Source organism: Scyliorhinus torazame, chromosome 13 (assembly GCF_047496885.1).
Source record: "Scyliorhinus torazame isolate Kashiwa2021f chromosome 13, sScyTor2.1, whole genome shotgun sequence".
In the NCBI taxonomy this organism is placed as follows: domain Eukaryota; kingdom Metazoa; phylum Chordata; class Chondrichthyes; order Carcharhiniformes; family Scyliorhinidae; genus Scyliorhinus; species Scyliorhinus torazame.
This window is the reverse complement of record NC_092719.1, coordinates 41,965,459-41,984,065: the sequence shown is the minus strand read 5'-3', so window position 1 is coordinate 41,984,065 and position 18,607 is coordinate 41,965,459. Positions and strand designations below refer to the sequence as shown.

Sequence of the window (18,607 nt, the reverse complement as noted above, 5' to 3'; positions counted from 1 at the left end):
AACAGCATCATAATTCATATTCGGTCTCATCTAACTGCTGGATTGAAGCAGTGTGTGTGATGACGTGTGAGGCTGTGTGTCACACTCTTCCCCATGTCAGTCATTTTAAAAAATGTCATTGCAAATACACAGAAGGGAAATCAAAATAAACCATGAAATTTGCTATTCAAGCCACACATTTCTAAAACTGAACGCTGGTTAAGCCTTGGCTTATCAAGGTTGACTTCCAAAATCGATTCTCTGCATCGTTCAAAGCTCTAACATATAGATATATTTCCATTGTTATTGATCTGTAAATCACTTCCAAAATTTGGAAATTGCCCTACAGGAATTTAGGCTACACCTATTTGCAATAATCTGCAGTTCTCCAGAACTGGCCTTACATTTGTAACCTACTGGCACCATGATTGGCCAGCTTTCTGTGGGGAGAATGATTAAAATCTTATCACCCACCAGAAAATGGAGGCAACTGAATTTGAAGAAACGTTGTTAAATGTAAATAAATGTCATTCCATCTCCTGAGGAAAACATCCCCTCAGGTAGTTACAACGCAAGGTAGACAAACTTAAACATTGGAAATAGTCCAAATCAGAAAGCATTTATGGTGTTATAGATCGAATTGGTGATTGCACAGTTTGATTCTTAAAAGGGGAGTTATTAGTTTCAGCAAGCGCAATACATACAAATTGTTTTCTCCTGATTCAAGTGTACTGTGTAAATTGCTGATTTGTTCATTGCACATTGAAATAGTCACATGCGGAATTAAATTCCCCTGCCCTTCCTTCAACTCTTATTCAAAACAAAATGCTAATCTACTTTTTCATGGTTTTTCCCTTCAATCCTTTGTTGTTCTCAAAACCATGCCCTCCAGTTACTGACTCATCCTGCAGTGAGGTTGACCTTGTCAACCTCATTGAAAATATCTATGTCTCCTCTCAGCCTAGGATCTAGGGAGGTATTATGCAGGATTTGTCATGTTAACAGTCTTTGCTTTGCATTTAACTGCTAAATGCCTGCACTTACCTTTTGTCGGACTCTGTGGAAGGAGTCTTGTAGGTCGGTGCAATGGTCATTGCTTCCGGTCGTCCAGCAGAGATTTACGCCAACCTCCACAGGGCAGGCCGGTTCCCATGCCAACTCCTGTGTTCCATGATCATATGTTATGCCATTCCAGAGTTCAGCTGTATCTGAAGTCAGACACCAGAAACAGGATTGAAGAACAGTTGCAACTACAATACAGATAGTTACAATAGGCACCAGCAGGTGTTATATTAATTGAGCTGAGCACAAAATTGTCAGCAAAAGGTAAGCATTTTTAAGGTGCGTCTTGTTCTCCGTATGGGAGTGGACCGATTTAAATTCACTGAAAACTGAATTTTCCATTCCCGCCAGCAGCAAGAAGCGGGGCCGGCAGGGAAGCAAGATTTGCTGGGAGGTCAAAAGTCAGTTGCCCAACAATGGGAAAGTTGTTTGGAATTTTGCTCTTCCAACTTGCACGGAGGATTAAGGGTGAGTCGAGTGTCCTGCTGATCTATGTCGGGAGTCTCATGAATACTCATTAAAAGCCCCACACACTGGAATCTCCGCCCTCCCCTCCAAATGTGTACTGTTAGAGGGAATTTAAAGGTTCTATCTCAAGACTGTATATAGATGGCGCGCGCCTGGCGAGGTAGACATCTTTCAGGTCAGAAGACACTGCTTTCGGCTTTCTTTCTCACCGCCACTAAGGGACATCAGATGCCGGACATGCACATTGCACCAATACTGGGCACAGGTCAGGGGTGAAACCAAGGGAGGACTGTGGGGGAAGGGGGGAGCTTCAAGTAACAAAGAGCAAGAGTGCCATTCTCTGGATGCCATTCAAATATGGCGCCTGGACATTGGAGCCTAAGAGCTGATGGCAGGGTTGAGGCAGGAAACACCCTGCCTGCCCCGTCACCATACTCAACATCCTCCACGCTGTTGCATCATTAATGAGCTGAACAGCACAAGATCCCGCGTGTCCAATGAACGTCATTCCGACTTTCTCTTTCATCACCGGACTTGGTCTCCAGAATGGAAAATTTGGCCTAACATCGTAAGATAAAGATCTTTTGATACCAAAAAATTCCTTTCAGTGAACCAACTAGTGTACCCAAGAAATTCCGTGCAATTTGAGGAACATATTTGAACTACTGCAATTGATAGAATCTTGCAATTTTGACATGGGCCATTTTGTAGGCAGCACCTGGGTAGCGTGAATTGAATGTTGAACCAATATAAAATACTAGCTCAATTTTCTGGATGCAACTGTCTAAAGTTATCTTTTTTTTTTGGCATACCCAGGGCTTGTTGGAACATGGGTGCAAAACCAGCAGAAATAATCAGAAAGGTCCCCCAATACCCTAGCCCCCAACCCACTCTGATGGTTTTATTACGATACCAGGCAAAGGAAAGTAATATAAGAAATCCCTTAATACGTGTCCAAGCAGGCCTCTGCTTGAAATTAACAAAGCGAGATGAATTATACTAAATTTCAGATGGACATAAATTAGGCAGTTCTTTGTATATTCCACCACATCGAAGCATAGGCCAAAACCTTTATGCCCTTTCCGCAAGCGTGATCTTCCCGCCCCGCTAATCGTGACACCCCCCCCCCCCCCCCCTGCCCACAGTATGTTCCCGGTGGCGGAGGCTGTGAGATATGCAAAGCCCTGTAGACATTGACAGGACTGGAAAATCCTGTCGCCGGCCAATTGTGGGCCGCCTCCGCCACCGGAAAATATGCTTGTGAATGAAGCACAACCCTGGTTGGATGAAACTTGCTGCACCACAAGGATGTTTCCCTGACCCCAGCAAATCTCCTGACCACTGAGTCCTTATATATCAGATGGTCATCCAGCGAGTCCTGTTGAAGAGGAAAAGAATGGAGGACTCGGGGTGTAAGCATTTTTGACTAGCATTCTCCGGCCATTGGGATTCCCTGTCCCCGATGGTATGGGATGTCTTCAATGGGAAATCCCATTGACAAGCGGCGGGAAGAAAGAATCCCGCCGCCACCAAAAGGCACCCTGCCAAGAAACACACGGCTGGGGGATCAGAGAATCCAGGCCTTTATATTTGAAAATATTTTACTCAACCGCCGACCTATTTGTTGCTCTTTGAGTCTGGGCAGACACATAATGTAGATTTGTGCCCAGAGTAAATGCATTGATTCCTGCACCCAATTCCTTACTTCTACCAGTCATTGAGCACCGAGTGCCTATGAACAATGCAGGCAACCCCTGTAGGCAACATTCATGCAATGCAAATGGATGCTCTTAATTAACGATGATTTACACATTTCCCCCCCCCCCCCCCCCCCCCACCCCCTGCCCCCCCTTCCCCATCCCATGACCAGTTCATTTTAAGCTACTAGGCCTGCCCCTTTGGATGGAGGTGGGGAGGTATACACAGATTGCAGAAACAATTGAAGCATATTTCTAATGTCACTCACTACCTGAACCACAAGAAACCCAGTGGGATAAGGCCAGAAACCTAAGTTATGGATAAACCAAGTGCTGTGCGAAATACAATTTAAGGAGTCAAAATTAAATCATTAAGTCAATGTCGCAGCTTAAAACTCCAGATTAACCCACAACAAAGTAATATAAATGTGTACAAGTAAATGGGGGGTGAAGGGAGATAAAACAGGCAGTTTCACATTGGTGTCCTGTTACACTCACTGCCTGGTAGTCAGAAACAAAAGGAATATGTCCCTGTCAATGTTTAATTTCACCCCAGATGTGTTTAGCTCAAGTCACTTAGAAAGCACACAAGAGCGGTTTTTAATTCAATTCTGGACTTACAGTTTTTAAATGGACAAAGTTGAACCCTCCTGGCATCAGGCAGCGCTGACCAGCCCTGGAAATACAACAAAGCATGTGTATAGAGTTTGAGAGCATAGCATAGCTTACAAGTGGATAACAAGTTTTGCTACAATAAAAGGCAACAAAATGAGAACCTGGGAAGAATATAATCATGCGAAAAGAACATTTACAGATCTTATAAGACCACTGAAGGCTTTTCTTCTTTTATACAATGTGAAGGTCACTGGCAAGGCCAGCATTTGTTGCCCATCACTAAATGTCCTTGAAATGATTTACTTCCTAGGTCATTTCAGAGGGCAGTTAACATTACTCTGGATATGAAATCACATGTAGGCCAGAGCGGGTAAGGATTGCAGATTTCCTTCTCTGAAGGAACGAGGTGGCTTTTTATACCAATCATTGATAGTTTCATGGTCAGCATTACTACAACCAAAAAAATTCTATGTCCGATTTTGGGCATGTTAGCAGGGTGTTCCTCTGTACTAACCCTGCTATTCAAAGACACTTTGCCACATTTTTGGCCTCGGCGAGAAACACCCCGTCGAGGCCGAACTTTAATCATTTCCTACACTGGCGGCCCTGAACCTTTAAACCCCCCCCTCAGCCTCAGGACTCCCACTTCACTCACGTACCTCTTCCGGATTCTCAAAACCCCCCTCACACCACCTCTCATGGGTAAGGCACACCCGGGACGACCTCTGGCATGGGCAGCCTGGCAATGTCACCCAGGCTGGCAGTGCCAAGGTGCCCAGCTGCCAGCAAGAGTGCCAGGATGCCACTTTACCATGTCCCCGACAACTCTGGGGTCTCCAATAGCTTGGGAGACTCGTCCCTCCCTCCCCCCCTCCCCCAACAGGTGCCGTTACGACCGGTCCACCTTTGTGGAAACCAGTACTAAACGGCACCCTGGCGAGGTCTCCCAGGAGCTGCTGGTGAATCCCGCGCTCAGGGAGAATCCAGTGAATGCGTATTTAAATGATCCCCATGGCTCATTTAAATATGCTGATCTAGATCTAGCCCTGCACTGGTAAGATCCGGATCGCCACGTCTCACGAGGTTCGTTTGAATCTCACGAGACGTCCCAAGCATTGTGAACCATGTCAGGTGCGACAAAGCTATTAAATCGCATCCTAGGACCAGGATTTTCCTGTCCTGTCCCACCTGGGTGGGAGCAGGAAATTCAGACCTAGCTTTCAATCCCGGATTTGGATCCATACCCCTGGAACATTATTTTGAGCCTCCAGATAACTAGTCCATTGAAATTACCACTATTCTACCACCTCCCCTAACAGCTGGACAGATTTTCCATAACAGTATTAAATTAAGGACAATTAAAAATAAATATTTTGATTAGTTCTTTAAATCCTTTGTACTTTCAGTACATGACAAGTCATTAATTTATTTTCTTGACAGAACAGATGAGCATTTAGCCTTTCACATTCGACGGACAATTATATTTTCAAAAACAGATCATATTCCTTCAATGGAATGATGCAAATACACCATTGTACTAACTCAGGAATTACCTCAATACACAAACAGGGCAATATCTGAGAGTATGGCAAGGTGACTTCTTTTGAGTCTTGGACTTTAATCTGAAAAAAAAAAGTTACATTCAGCAGTCAGATGGTGACAATAAATATCCAATTACAATAGGGAGCAAAGAATCAAATGTGCAGCTCCAAACATTATTGAGCCTGGAGAGGACTGAGTTAGGGTTGAGTAGGACATTTGGTGTGGAACCCGAGCGCATCGAGATTCTGCTCCTCTTTCTCTGGCCTTTGCATTTTCCCAGGATGCCAGTGGGCAAATCACCAGCCTCCTCCCTCTATATAATAGCTCCAGGTCTTCCCTGGAAAATCCCATCCTTTTACACCTGTGAACTACTTCACTGGAACTCATGGATTGTTACTGCTCGTTCCTTTCGACTGAAGTAATTGATCTTGGCGAGGCTTGATTATCTTGTCCAGTGGCAACAAAGTTACATGAAGAGCTGAACAGCAAGACTTGGGAGGACTACGTGGCATCACACCAATTTATAAAGGCGTGCCAGTGGGGCACTGCATTGCCTTGGAACAAACCCACCCTTGGAAATTGGGACAGGGTGTGTGGCCCAGGTTAAAATGGGTTGGGATTCCACCCAACCAAGCTTGAAGCAGCAGAGCAGACCACTCAGAAATGTTGGGGCCTAAATTCAATTTCCTCCAAAAAAATGTTGAAAGAGAAGAGTGTTTATTTACCAATGCATTTATTCCCAAATCTTCACAGGTAAACCATTTGTGGCATAAACGCACATTGTAGGCGTGATCTTCTACTGAGTCAGAAACCTGAACAGATAATGTCTTCTGTTTTTTGTTAATAGCATAGTCTAATTTGCCAGCTGAAAAACAGTAAGGAAATCAATAGTAATTTATTTAGTATTCAAATACTAAAACCTACTGAACCGCCAACTAATAAGTTGAGCATTTCAATGACTCTGCATCTAAAAAGATATGAAAAAAACGTACATACCAACATCCAATTTGCTAATTATAAATCATACACATCGAGAGCCAAGCTTGAGAGATTAACATATTTTATATTGTATTGTGGTTTATTAAAACGCACACCACCAAAGACAGTGAACATGTTAGAACTCAATCCGTGTATATCTTATACCTTACTGTGACGTAATTGTAAATCCCCAGCATAAGTCTCTGATCTAAGCCATCCCATTACAGTATTATGAGGCACAAAGCAATTGCAAGGGTGCAGTAGAATAATGGTTTTATTTACAGGACTACAGACGCCTCTAAGGATCCAGATGTACAAGTTTAAAATGTCATGATAATAATTAAATCTGGAATTAAAATGGTAATCCCAGTAATGGTGACCATGAGATATCCCAATTGTTATTTTAAAACTCCATCTCGTTCATTAACGTCCTTCAGGGAAGGAAATCCCCTATCCTTACCCGATCTGGTCTACATGTGACTGCAGCCGACAGCAATGGCTCTTTGTGCCTAGCTCTTTAGCTGTCCTCTGAATTGGTGGCATGCCAAACTACTCAGTCATATTCACGAGAGGTCAGCTCGTTACCACTTCCTCAAGGGCAACTAAGGATGGGGAACACATTTTGGCTTCATCCACGATGGCCACATAGCAATAAAATAATTTGAAAGAAACTTCTCCTGGGTGAAATAGGCAAAGAAAAACAAAAGGACTAGCCACCAATTGTGAGGGGTGAATTTTCTGGCCTGTAAGGGCAGGCTCATAGGTTGAGGGAGCCAGGAAAATAGGGGAACACAGCATCAAGATGGCTCCACAGTGCATTCACGTTGCCTCAGAATTTCCCTGAGGAAAGGCTGGGAATTGGAGGTGCATAGCTAATGACACTGGTTAAGACTCCAATTAGGGAGATTTTGTGGCCTCGCCAGCATTATATCAGGTTGCCAACTCAATGGAGGATGGGGTTCCACGGAACCTGAGGCTCCATTCCCTAATGGAATGCGAGCATGAAAAGGTGCAATCACAGCCGAGTATGATCCAGTGGAGGCGTTTGCCCTTCCATCCTGATGCACCTGCTGGTCTAGGTTGTATTTACCTCTTCATTGCGGTGTACCCAATGAGGGCGCCTTTCATGTTGAGGTACCCTTGCGGTTCCCGAACTGAGTCAGCAGCACCCACCTTTCAGAGCTGCTGGCACCATGAGCCAACAGCACAGAGGTCCCACCAACCATCCTTATTAGGACAGTAAATGTGGAGATAACCAATTAGGAGGCTACCTCCTTGAATGATTCCTGAGCCAGTCTCGCTGCTGGCAAATGGGGACTGGACCTCAGGGTCCCGAAGCCTGTTGCAAAATCCAGCCTCTAATGTTTCATTACAGAGACAAAGGAACGGGTTACCCACCTGCCCTATCGGTCAGTATATGGCACAAGAAATTTAAAAAAATAAAATGATGAAATATCAGAGCTTGAAATACTTATCATATGAATCATATAATTCATTGGAGTTTTACTGTACCTATGCAGGTTGGCATGTGTCTTCCAATCTCTCTGTTAGTGCAATCTAAATTAGAAAAACAGACCCAGTTAATGTCCAACACCTACAAGAAATAAAGGATAATCATACAATTAGATTTTCTTTTTCCATTGGATGGAGAAATCCACCTTCTAGGAGGAGAGGTTGAATACACTCGGATTGGTTTTGTTGGAAAGACGGAGGCTGAGGGGAGACCTAATTGAGGCCTACAAAATTATGAGAGGTATAGACAGGGTGAATAGTCAGAAGCTTTTACCCAGACTGGTTGACACAATTATAAGGGGGCACAGGTTCAAGGTGAGAGGGGGAAAGTTCAGGGAAGATATGCGGGGAAAGATTTCACGCAGAGGGTGGAGGGTGCCTGGAACGCGTTGCCAGTGAAGTAGTGGAGGCAGGCACGATAGCAACGTTTAGGATGTATCTTGATAGACACATGAATGTGCGGGGAATGGAGGAATACAGATTGTTTAGGCAATAAATAATAGGTCTAAATAAGAAATCTGGATCAGTGCAGGCTTGGTGGGGCAAAGGGCCTGTTCCTGTGCTGTAATGTTCTTTGTTCTAGTCATGGAAATTTAATGTTGCACCAATTTTAATTTGTATATTTATCCACTGGATATTATTATTTACACACTAAATTATCAAATATTTATGCTCCTTGGTTGCTGTCTGATGGCAGTAATTTTAGTTTCATATTGGTAATGTTTGCCTCAGCCAAATCTCACCCAAGATTTGTGGAACAAAAGGGAAATTTCAGTCAAAAGTGAAAATGATGTAAAGTCACCCACAGTTTCCATCACAGATTCATGATTTTCCCCCACTGGTAGAAGCTAAAGACCCAGGTCATCTGGTCTCCAGAAAATCGTATCCTGGAGTACCCTGTGTTTGGAACCCTCCGAAACTCTGAATTAGAGTCACAGACTTCGGATGATTCAGGCTTACTTACAAGAATAGTTCCCCAAGAAAAGGTTAGAAGGATGAAAACTAGTTCTAAGACCAGGGCGGTTATACTACTGAACCCCCACCCTTCACCCTGCCGTTTCCTCACTGGACTACTCCCCCGACCACCCAAGGATACCCCACCCATCCCCCAATCATATTCCCCACCCCCTAGCCATCTGACAATCCACCCCATTCACTAACCTGTCCATCCAATCCCCTCACCCATTTGTCTTTTGTCGAAGTGGCCTTGGGACATGTAAACTTACATTGTACGGCAGCTCGTGCCATCTAAAGGGGACATGAATAGTTTTCCCCGCTACTGCTGCACTATGAAGGAAGTACTGGAACAGGTATGCGTCATATGTCTCAGTGGGCCCGATTCAGATGTCAGGGTCAGAAATGTGGAGCTACGGTGCAAGGTAAATATAAAGGAGCGGAGTGGTAATCTGATGGTGAATGCCACTTCTTGGAAGATTTAACGCGATATATCACATCAGAAATAACCCAATGCACCATCAAGGAAGGGTTGATATGAGACTTCAGTAAGCTACATGTGTTCTTACCTCCTACTAGGTGCTCCTGTTTTAAGTGGACATCACAATAGTAAGGGATTGTTTTAAGTGTCACATAAGTATATTCCCTCATTTCAGCACTGAAACAGTCATAATCAATTTCTACCTGTAACAGAAGAATTAGAAATATTATTTGTCATTTCCTCATTCAATATATTCATGGCAATAGAATTTGGTATTCAGGGTCATATTTATTTGAATTTGTGAAGTTTTGAAAATTAGCCTAGAGATTCTACCACGCTCAAGAAGCAAGGCACAAGTTAGCTATTCTCAGATGCTGATTTTAAAAATTAATAGACAAATTAATCTTCACAATAGGAGCAAGGTAAGCCATTCAGTCCTAAAACCTGTTCTGTTATTCGTTTTGACCATGGTTAATCTGAACTTGATTCATCCTCCTCAACTCCATATTCCTAATAAAATTCTATCAACCACAGTTTTGACATAATTGACCAAGACGCATTTTGGGAGGAGAGTTCCATACTGACCTTTGCATGGCTAAGACATTCCTGACATTATTCCGGAAGCTTTAATGTTAAGGTTATGCCCCTTTATTCTGGATTTCTCAATCACTGGACATAGAATAATTCGAGAGAAACTATCAAATCTTTAATCATCTTGAACATCTCCATTAGATCACTCCTTAATCTTATGTACTCGAGTGAATGCAAGGGTAGTCAATGCAACCTGACCTCATCTCATTCTCTATCATCCTTTCCCACATGTCCCTGGACATAAAAACACAAGCAAATCACATGGCCCAGCAAATTCAGAAAATGCCTCAAATTTAATGTTTGTATAAAAACAAAAGATAATTTAAGTTGCCACAAATCATCCTGGTGGAATGCTCATGATTCGACAATTTTAGACTTATTTCCATGATTTTCACAAAAATGTACCAGTATAAAATTATAAACCTAACAGTGGTGTTGATAAGAGTGTTTGACCGTAAGTTTAAAAGCATCACCACCCCTGTTAAAATAAAAGAATGTGATACATGTCCATGAAACGTTTGTACAGCGCTATCAGCAACAGTAATTCCTACCTTATTAACTGTCCCTGATGCTAGCAGGACAATAAGGTTGTTAATAAAACCTATTTAACTTTATGGTAGACTACAAGCAAAACCTTTAAATCACTGGTTAGGCTTCAGCAGGAGCATTCTGTCCAATTTTAGGCAACACAGTAGCACCAAACCCAAGAAGATCAAGGACTTGGAGTAGGGTGTAGGTGAGACTGACGACAATGATACCATGGTAAGAAAGTTCAGTTATGGGGAGAGGCTAGAGAAAATGGCATTTGTTCTCTTAGAGCAGGGCAGGTTAAGGACAGATTGAATGGAGGTCTTCAAAATTATGAGGGGGGAGTAAATAAGGAGAAAACATTTCCAATGGCAGGTGGGCTGACAATAAAGGGCACGGGCTAACGATAACTGGCAAAAAAAAACCAAGGTCTAGATAAAGGAAAACATTGTTATGCTGCAAGTCATTATGAAACCCAGATCACTGCTTGAAAATTTGGGAGAAGCAGATTCAATCACAATTTTTATAGTTTGCCGAGTCAACCACAAGGAACATGGAGTGGGATTAATTAGATAATAATTTCAAAGAACTGTCAGCAGGATGATGGGTTGGCTGGTTTCTTACATTGCCGGATGGTCCTATTAATTGTATTTAATTGTACGGGGTGTGCTCTTTCAGAGGGTCGGTGCAGACTCGATGGGCCTAATGGCCTCCTTCTGCACTGTAGGGATTCTATGGTTCTAAGAAATATTACAACGAGCTAGCATTTTGTATAAAGCCAATGCTGAAACTTGACTCATTCACTTAAGAACATTGCTTAAAAGTGCTTCATAAAGGGCTATATGGGGTTAAAACTGGTCAGCTTTTCAAAGCTAAATTTCAGACTGAAAAAGAATTTGGGCAGTCATTTTCCAAGCCTACACAGATCTTCGATCAAAATCAAACCAAGAAGGTCAGGAATGATTCCTTAAATAAGTACACCTCAAGAGATGCTGAATCTATAATTCTGGTTTGGATCTTAAACAATATTTGGAGTCCGATCCTTTCCTAGATTTCCTGAATCTGATTTTGTATCTGAATAGAATTAATTTGGAACCTTGCAAACACTTTGAATTTATTCGGCCTCAGAGGAAAAATGTCTCCATTCTGCTTTGTTATCTTAATGATCATATTAATTTGCACCCAGTGTCACCAATAATAATTATTTTAATTAATTCTTGAGATGTACAAAATAATACATCTCTTGTTCCCCACAAAAAATGGTGGAGGCTCTTATAGTCTGTGTTATAAGAACAAAAGCAATAAGGGTAGGGATGGCCGGTCAGGTCTGCTCTGCCTTTCAAAATTATCATGCTGATCGTGGCTTCGACTCCACTTTCCTGTTCATTTCCCATATCCCTCGATTCCCAGAGAGACTAAGGGCGGGATTCTGCGACCCCCCACCGGGTCAGAGAATCCCCAGGGGGGGTGGCGCGAATCTTGCCCCGACGCCGGCTGTCGTATTCTCCGGCGCTGTTTTTTGGGCGGGGGCAGGTCTCACACCACGCCGGTCGGGAGCAGTTGGCAGCGCCCCCCCCCCCCGGGCGATTCTCTAGGCCCCAATGGGCCGAGCGGCCGTCCGTTTTTGGCCAGTCCCGCCGGCGTGGGTTACGCATGGTCCCACACGGCGGGACCTGGCAGGTAGGTTGGCGTGGGCGGTTCTCGGGGGGATCCGACCCCGGGGGGCTCCGATCTCGGGGGGGGGTGGGTGGGGGCCACGGTGGCCTGGCCCGCGATCGGGGCCCACCGATCTGTGGGCGGGCCTGTTCCGTGGGGGCACTTCTTCCTTCCATGCCAGCCCCTGTAGGGCTCCGCCATGGCCGGCGCGGAGAAGAGAACCCCCTGCGCATGCACCAAAAATACGACGGCCGGTATGCGCATGCGCGGAATCACGCTGGCGGTTCCGCGCCTGCGCAAGATCACGACGGCCGTTACGCGCATGCGTGAACTTGCCCAGTCTCTTCGGCGCCGGCTAGAGCAGCGCCAACCCCTCCGGCGTCCACCGAGCCCCCGAGACAGGTGGGAATTCCTCACCTTGGGGGCCCGTTGACGCCGGAGTCATTGGCGCCGGTTTTCCCGCCGGCGTGGGGACTTAGTCCCCGGCAGGGAGAATCCTGGCCCACAAATCTATTGATCCGAGCCTGAAACATATTCAACGATGCAACATTCCAACCCTTTGGAGTCGAGAATTCCAAATATTTACAACCCTTTAAGAGACAAAGTTTCTCCTCATCCAGGAACTGAATGATTGACCCATTACCCTGAAACTGTGCCCATTTGTTCTTGATTCCCCAGCCAGGGAAACAACACCTGTGAAGCCCCTTTGTCATCTTGAATGTTTCAACGAGATCATCTACATTCTTCTGAACTTCAGAGAACATTGATTCAATTTACTCAGCCTCTCATGATAGAGCAGCCCGTGTTATCCCAGAGGCAATAACGAATGTTCATTAGATCGATCCCTGAAACATGAGCGATGTGCAATGAGAAGAGATGGAGCAGAATGGCCCATATTCCCAGTAGTTTAGAAGAATGAGAGGTTATCTCAGTGAGAGGGTATGACAAGGTTAAGCGCTGAGAGATTATTTCCCCTAACTGATCATTTCAGGCTGAAAAGGAGGAGAATGTATTTTGAAACCTTTGGAGCTCTCCATCCTAGATATCTGTGCTGCAAATGCACAATTAGCCGTAGTCCACAACGTACTACAGGCATTCCTTGAGAAAATTGGTTATATATAGTTTGAGGGGTGCCACTCTGTAAGCCTCCATGAATTACCACAGCCAGTACGGGGGGTTGAACCCACCCCAGTGGCACCATGCTACATCACATGCTGGCCATCTAGCCAGCTGAACAAACTGACCCCCACAATGATCAACCACTGAGAGTGTTCAAGACCAAATTGATAGCTTGTTGGACACCATGGGGATATAGGAAATGAGAACAGGGTGGGAAAGTGAAGTTGAAGTAAATGATCAGCCAATATCTTATCAAATGGCTCAGCAGCCTCATGTTCCAAATTCCTGTGATTTTAGGCTTATTGGTCCAGGCCCCTGGAGTACAGGTCTAGTAACATAATCCCTACAATCCGATACCATTATTATCAAACAGAATGGGTCAACTTTATGATAATTTAAGATAATAATATCTGAATGACACATGCAGTTATTAATGCACAAATCAACCAGCAAATTATAGATACTCTGATTTGTGAATCACCAAACATTACTGGCCAATTTTCAATACTGCACTGTTACCTTCAGGAAAATTGCATCTCCAATGAACATTCATGATTTTTCATTAAGTTGTTGCATTTGCAAATTAATTGTCCATTCAATTCTCCACAGAAAGCCAAGACATGTTTTTTCTCCCCCAATCCTTTAACCTCATGTATTAAGGAGACTGTCTGGTGGTCCCATTGTTCATCAAGGTCTGTGATGTTCTTTTGCCTTCACTGTACAATTATCAACTCACAATCTTTGGACAATAAAAATTAGAAGCAAGTCTAAACCAATGGGATGTGCAGCTTTATTACAGCATCTAGCCTAATACAGTTTGGGTGGGGGATTTTCCATGTTCCCCCTCCCCGTGGTGTGCTTCTTGTCAGCGGAAGGTTGCCCACCATTGTCCGCTGGCGGGATCTTCTGGTCCTGCTGCTGCCAGCGGGAGTACCCATTGAAACCACACACCCCCCTTTGCCGGGATACCCCCTTTGCCCTCGGGTTCGCTGCATAATCAATATTAAGAGTTAAACATTCAGAGGTTCAAACTTACAGGATGTGCTGTAAGCTTCGTATATGCATCTTTCTTGAATTTCACAACAGCGCATTGGTATTGTAAGGTGCTCATTGAAATAGAGCACATTTCCACACCACGGATATGCTCTGAAATGCAAGAACAAAGTAAATGCAAGACACTTTTTAATGAACATGACATTTGAGAGAAGTGGAGGGGAAGAGGCAGTATTATCTTCAAAGTCAACTTTTGTACTTTGAATAGGGGATTGGTCAGTTACTGGCTGGGATATGTGGAGATTTAGCGTTTCCTAATAGAAATGTTCACCTGCTTATTAACATCCCCTTTGAAGCTTTCAAATAGTTTCACAAGCCAATCACGTACACCAAGTGTGTTCAGATCACACAAGAGATACTATCATCTTTTTTATTCAGCAGCTAAGGGCAAACATCCTTAAAGAACAAATTAACATTTAACCAAATTGAACATGTCCCTTTTCATCGGCCTTCTTTTCTTTGCAACTTACACTTTCACCTCTTATTGCCATGCCTTGCCTTGCAGTTGGAAAGATAAAGAGATCTAAGTGATTCAGAATTATTGCTCAGCTGGCAAAAAGTATGAGGCAATCAGTGACATAGGGGCAGGGAATTAGATTGGAGGTAAAAGTTCAGCCATGACCTTATTAAAGGGTTAAAGGGTTGTCAGGCCTACTCCTGTTCCTATTGCTTATCTTTTTATGTTTTTTTGGTCATAACTTCATCTCCAACCCGGAGTTTCAGGTGGCAATGTTAGAAATGCCAGCCCCCTTAAGAGTAAAATAAGATCAACTTCAGAGCGAGTTGAGAGCAGGTAATGCTCATGGAAACCTAAACTTAAGAAATGGGTTTTACCCGGTCAGGAGTTGCTTCTAGATAGGGAGAGGATCCAGAAGGCAAGAGTTGAAACAGGTATTTATACTGAACTATATTCTCACAATAAAACGGTTGTGAATCACGATGTCTTCTGCTGCCAATTCAGAAAATGAATATCCGCCTGTGAAACATCAGGCGGCTCCGCATCCTTGCTGCTCGAGAAGTGTGCAGCAGGAAGTGTGATACAGAGTGTTTTGAGTAACATTCATTGCCTATTGCTCCCCTGGATGTAAAATAATAACACCATTTCCACATTGTCAGTTTTTCCTGTCAGATGAAGCACAATGTAATCAAGGAAGTTACAGTGCACAACCTATAAATTCAAATTTGTGATCAATTTATTGGGAACAAAAGAGTTCAACTGTTTGAGATAGTGGATTGTCAGCCATTTACTGTAATTAGATTATCTTTGGGTCCCTGCAAGTGTATCACCAGATGAAATTAGATCTTGGCCTGCAACTTCCTCAGAGTGGCAATCTCCGGCGGATTGCCACTCTTGACAGACTTACCAATGCTGCGATTCCAAAGCCCCTGTCTCACCCAACTTCCCTCATTCAGGCTGGGTGAGAGAGGAGTGATCAAGCGCATCCTTGGCTGCATTGATGTGGAGTAACTGGGGTGCAGAGAGATACAAAACGCCCCATTTTTTATGGCACTAGCTGGGAGGAGGGGGGGGGAGAGAGAGAGAGAGAGAGAGAGAGAGAGAGAGAGAGAGAGAGAGAGAGAGAGAGAGAGAGAGAGAGAGAGAGAGGAGCCAGAGCTGAAAAATGGGTGGGGTCAGATCAGATTGGAGAGAGGGGTCGGGTGTCAGGTCGGACCAGAGAGAAGATGTAGCGGTTGGATCGGGCTGGAGGGAGGATTGGAGGGGTAACCAGCTGGACCGGGGCCGAGTAGTCAGGTCGGACTGGGGAGAAGGGGGTTGCTTGATTGGGTAGGCTCAAACTGGAGTGGATGGATCAGGTGGGGCGGTCAGGCCGAGTTGGTGGAGGTTGAGTCAGGGTGGGGGTGGTAGTGTTGTGGGTTTCCTGCGGGGGTCATGTGTCATGTGCAAGGCTGAGTCTGGGCTTTTTAAATAGTTACTCTGTTAGAAGTGACTTTTTTCCTTTAACTCTTTCAGAGTAAGTATCAAAGTAAAGCTGGTAGAACAACCCAAAGCTAGCGATTTAAAACACTTCTGTCAGATGGGTCCCAACCCAGTACAATTATCCCAGCAACTGCCTGGTAAAGCCTTACGTGGAACATTCATGGAGGGGCTCCTCAATGCATCGTTGGGGTACCCCCCCAAGTGCAACGCTGGGGAAGCAGGAGATTATGGGCCAGTAACGTTTATGAGCTGCGTGGTCTTAACAGAAAGGGTTTTCTACCAGCAAGTACAGGACTGTTTTCTTAATATTTACTTTGTATATTAAATTACTTTGAAAATAAACTGAAATTTCCACTAGGGTTGTCCGTTGTGTCAGCATCATCCCCAGGGATACAATGCGCCTGGCTAAAAACATCAGCCAAAGACAAGGAGAACCCTACAGAAATGTTCCTCCAAAATTTTAGAACGAAAGAATATCGATGTATGCAATTTCCAGAATCTAAATTGCTTGTCACACACTATCCTTGCAACAAGGATACAATTTTCTTCCAAACATTCTTTTCAAGTCTTTGGTGAAAGTACAAATGTCATTACCATCAAGTATCAATGTCCCTTTAACTTTCAGATGTATGGAACATTGCCTCTCCTTCATGCATTTCACCACTGTAAATATTTTGAGATCCTCCACAATTTTTGAGGGCAGGGACGATGAACGCTTTCGGCATGGTCTGCTCTGCTCACCTACAAGGGGAATAGATTGCATGATATTGCTAGATATGTATGGGATCATATCACACATTTTAATGTAAACCATATTTAGTGGTTAGCCTCCTAGTTGAGAGCTAAGCGCCTGTCCTCCAACTATACCTCAAGTTTCACTGCTTAATAATTTTGCGGAAGTACTTATACTGCTAGGCCAAGGACTAGACCTCAAACCACCTTCTCAGGGCATCCAAGGATGATCAATAACTCCCAGCATTGCCCATGAATAATTATGTGCATAAAATTGGCAAGTCTCTCTCAATGCAGATGTATAACTAGACAATGCAACAGCATAACATATAGATCCGGTGCCTTGACAGTGCGACTCCAACTTTCGGGGGGGGATCAGGCAATTAACCCCTGCGCCCTAAGTGCTATATCTAACTGCTTCTTGAAAACATACAATGTTTTGGCCTCAACTACTTCCTGTGGTAACGAATTCCACAAGCCGACCACTCTCTGGGTGAAGAAATCTTTCCTCATCTCTGGCCTAAATGGTCTACCCCGTATCTTCAGACTGTGACCCCTGGTTCTGGACACACCCACCATCGGGAACGTCCTTCCTGCAACTACCCTTTCTAGTCTTGTTAGAATTTTATAGGTTTTTGTGAGAACCCCCCTCATTTACACTAGTATTGCACAAAAAAACTGAATAAAAGTAATTAGCTGTTAATGGGCAATTTAATCACAGAAAATAACCACTCTAATGGCAATTTACTGCTTGAACTTCACAATGGCATTGTGAACAGTTTTCTAAAAAAAGAATTGTTCTATAATGTTTCTAGAATTGCCAGAATAAATTGTCTTGTGTTTACATTGGTCTCTTATGCATAGAAACAAACAAATTTGAACATTGATGTTGGTGAAACAATCCAACAGTCAGAAAGTAGAATCAATAGGGCAGATTTGCTTGGTCCCCACTTGACAGGAATAGTGCAATTATGCTCCTCGAGATCCCAATTAAGATGACCAGAACGTCTTGCCATAGCACAGGGACACACTGCTCCTGGCAGAGCCTAGAAGTGGAGATCAACAACGAGAATTCCTGATTACGGTCCTTCCCAAAGACTTTGAGGATCAAAGTTTAGAGGAGGTCTACTTAAAAGTTTTGAACCAGTATCCAGCCATCGTGTCATATATTCTGAATAAATACTCAAAACAGAGAGGAGAAAAACTATACTTTGTTTTTTTATTGGAATGTGTTTTGTGATTACCAAGATGTGGAATGCTAGTGTTGAGAAACGGATATTTTACCATTCAGGTACTCAGTGTCAGCATTGAACAATCGCTGGCAGGGTACAGAACAATTTGTTGCCGAATAAAGCTTTTGCTATTCTTGTTACCCAGTAACAAGATTACTGCCTCAGCTGCAGAAGTGTACCTCCTGGACCTCAAACTATTTCATCATTAGCTCATTCTCCTGAGCAACTGGATTGAAAAACTGTTAAAATTCATTCCCTTAGCACCCTTAGAGGTGCAGTAGTTCATTAATTTGTCTGGTTCTAAATTGAATGCGAGCGATAACCCACTGCACCATCTAATTGCCACATCATTAAAGACTTTCTATTGCCCTTTTTTTGTTCAACAATTGAGAACAGGAATGAACTGCAAAAACGCAGAAGCAAATAGATCTGACTGTGACTGCAATAAATCGCTTCTCTTCTGTCCTGG

The 18,607-nt window shown here is 43.7% G+C and overlaps 1 protein-coding gene across 1 annotated transcript in view; it reads right to left on the bottom strand.

The window, feature by feature from the left end:
• Positions 1-18,607, bottom strand: part of LOC140387997 (interleukin-17 receptor E-like protein) — a 49,024-nt gene that overhangs the window by 18,412 nt on the left and 12,005 nt on the right. The window contains exons 3-10 of the mRNA XM_072471446.1: positions 16,769-16,915; positions 14,219-14,328; positions 9,377-9,491; positions 7,854-7,898; positions 6,089-6,228; positions 5,375-5,443; positions 3,828-3,882; positions 1,024-1,187 (exon numbers count right to left, since the gene is read on the bottom strand). Of these exons, the coding sequence (XP_072327547.1) occupies positions 1,024-1,187; positions 3,828-3,882; positions 5,375-5,443; positions 6,089-6,228; positions 7,854-7,898; positions 9,377-9,491; positions 14,219-14,328; positions 16,769-16,915 (845 nt within the window). The remainder of the gene's footprint in view (positions 1-1,023; positions 1,188-3,827; positions 3,883-5,374; positions 5,444-6,088; positions 6,229-7,853; positions 7,899-9,376; positions 9,492-14,218; positions 14,329-16,768; positions 16,916-18,607) is intronic.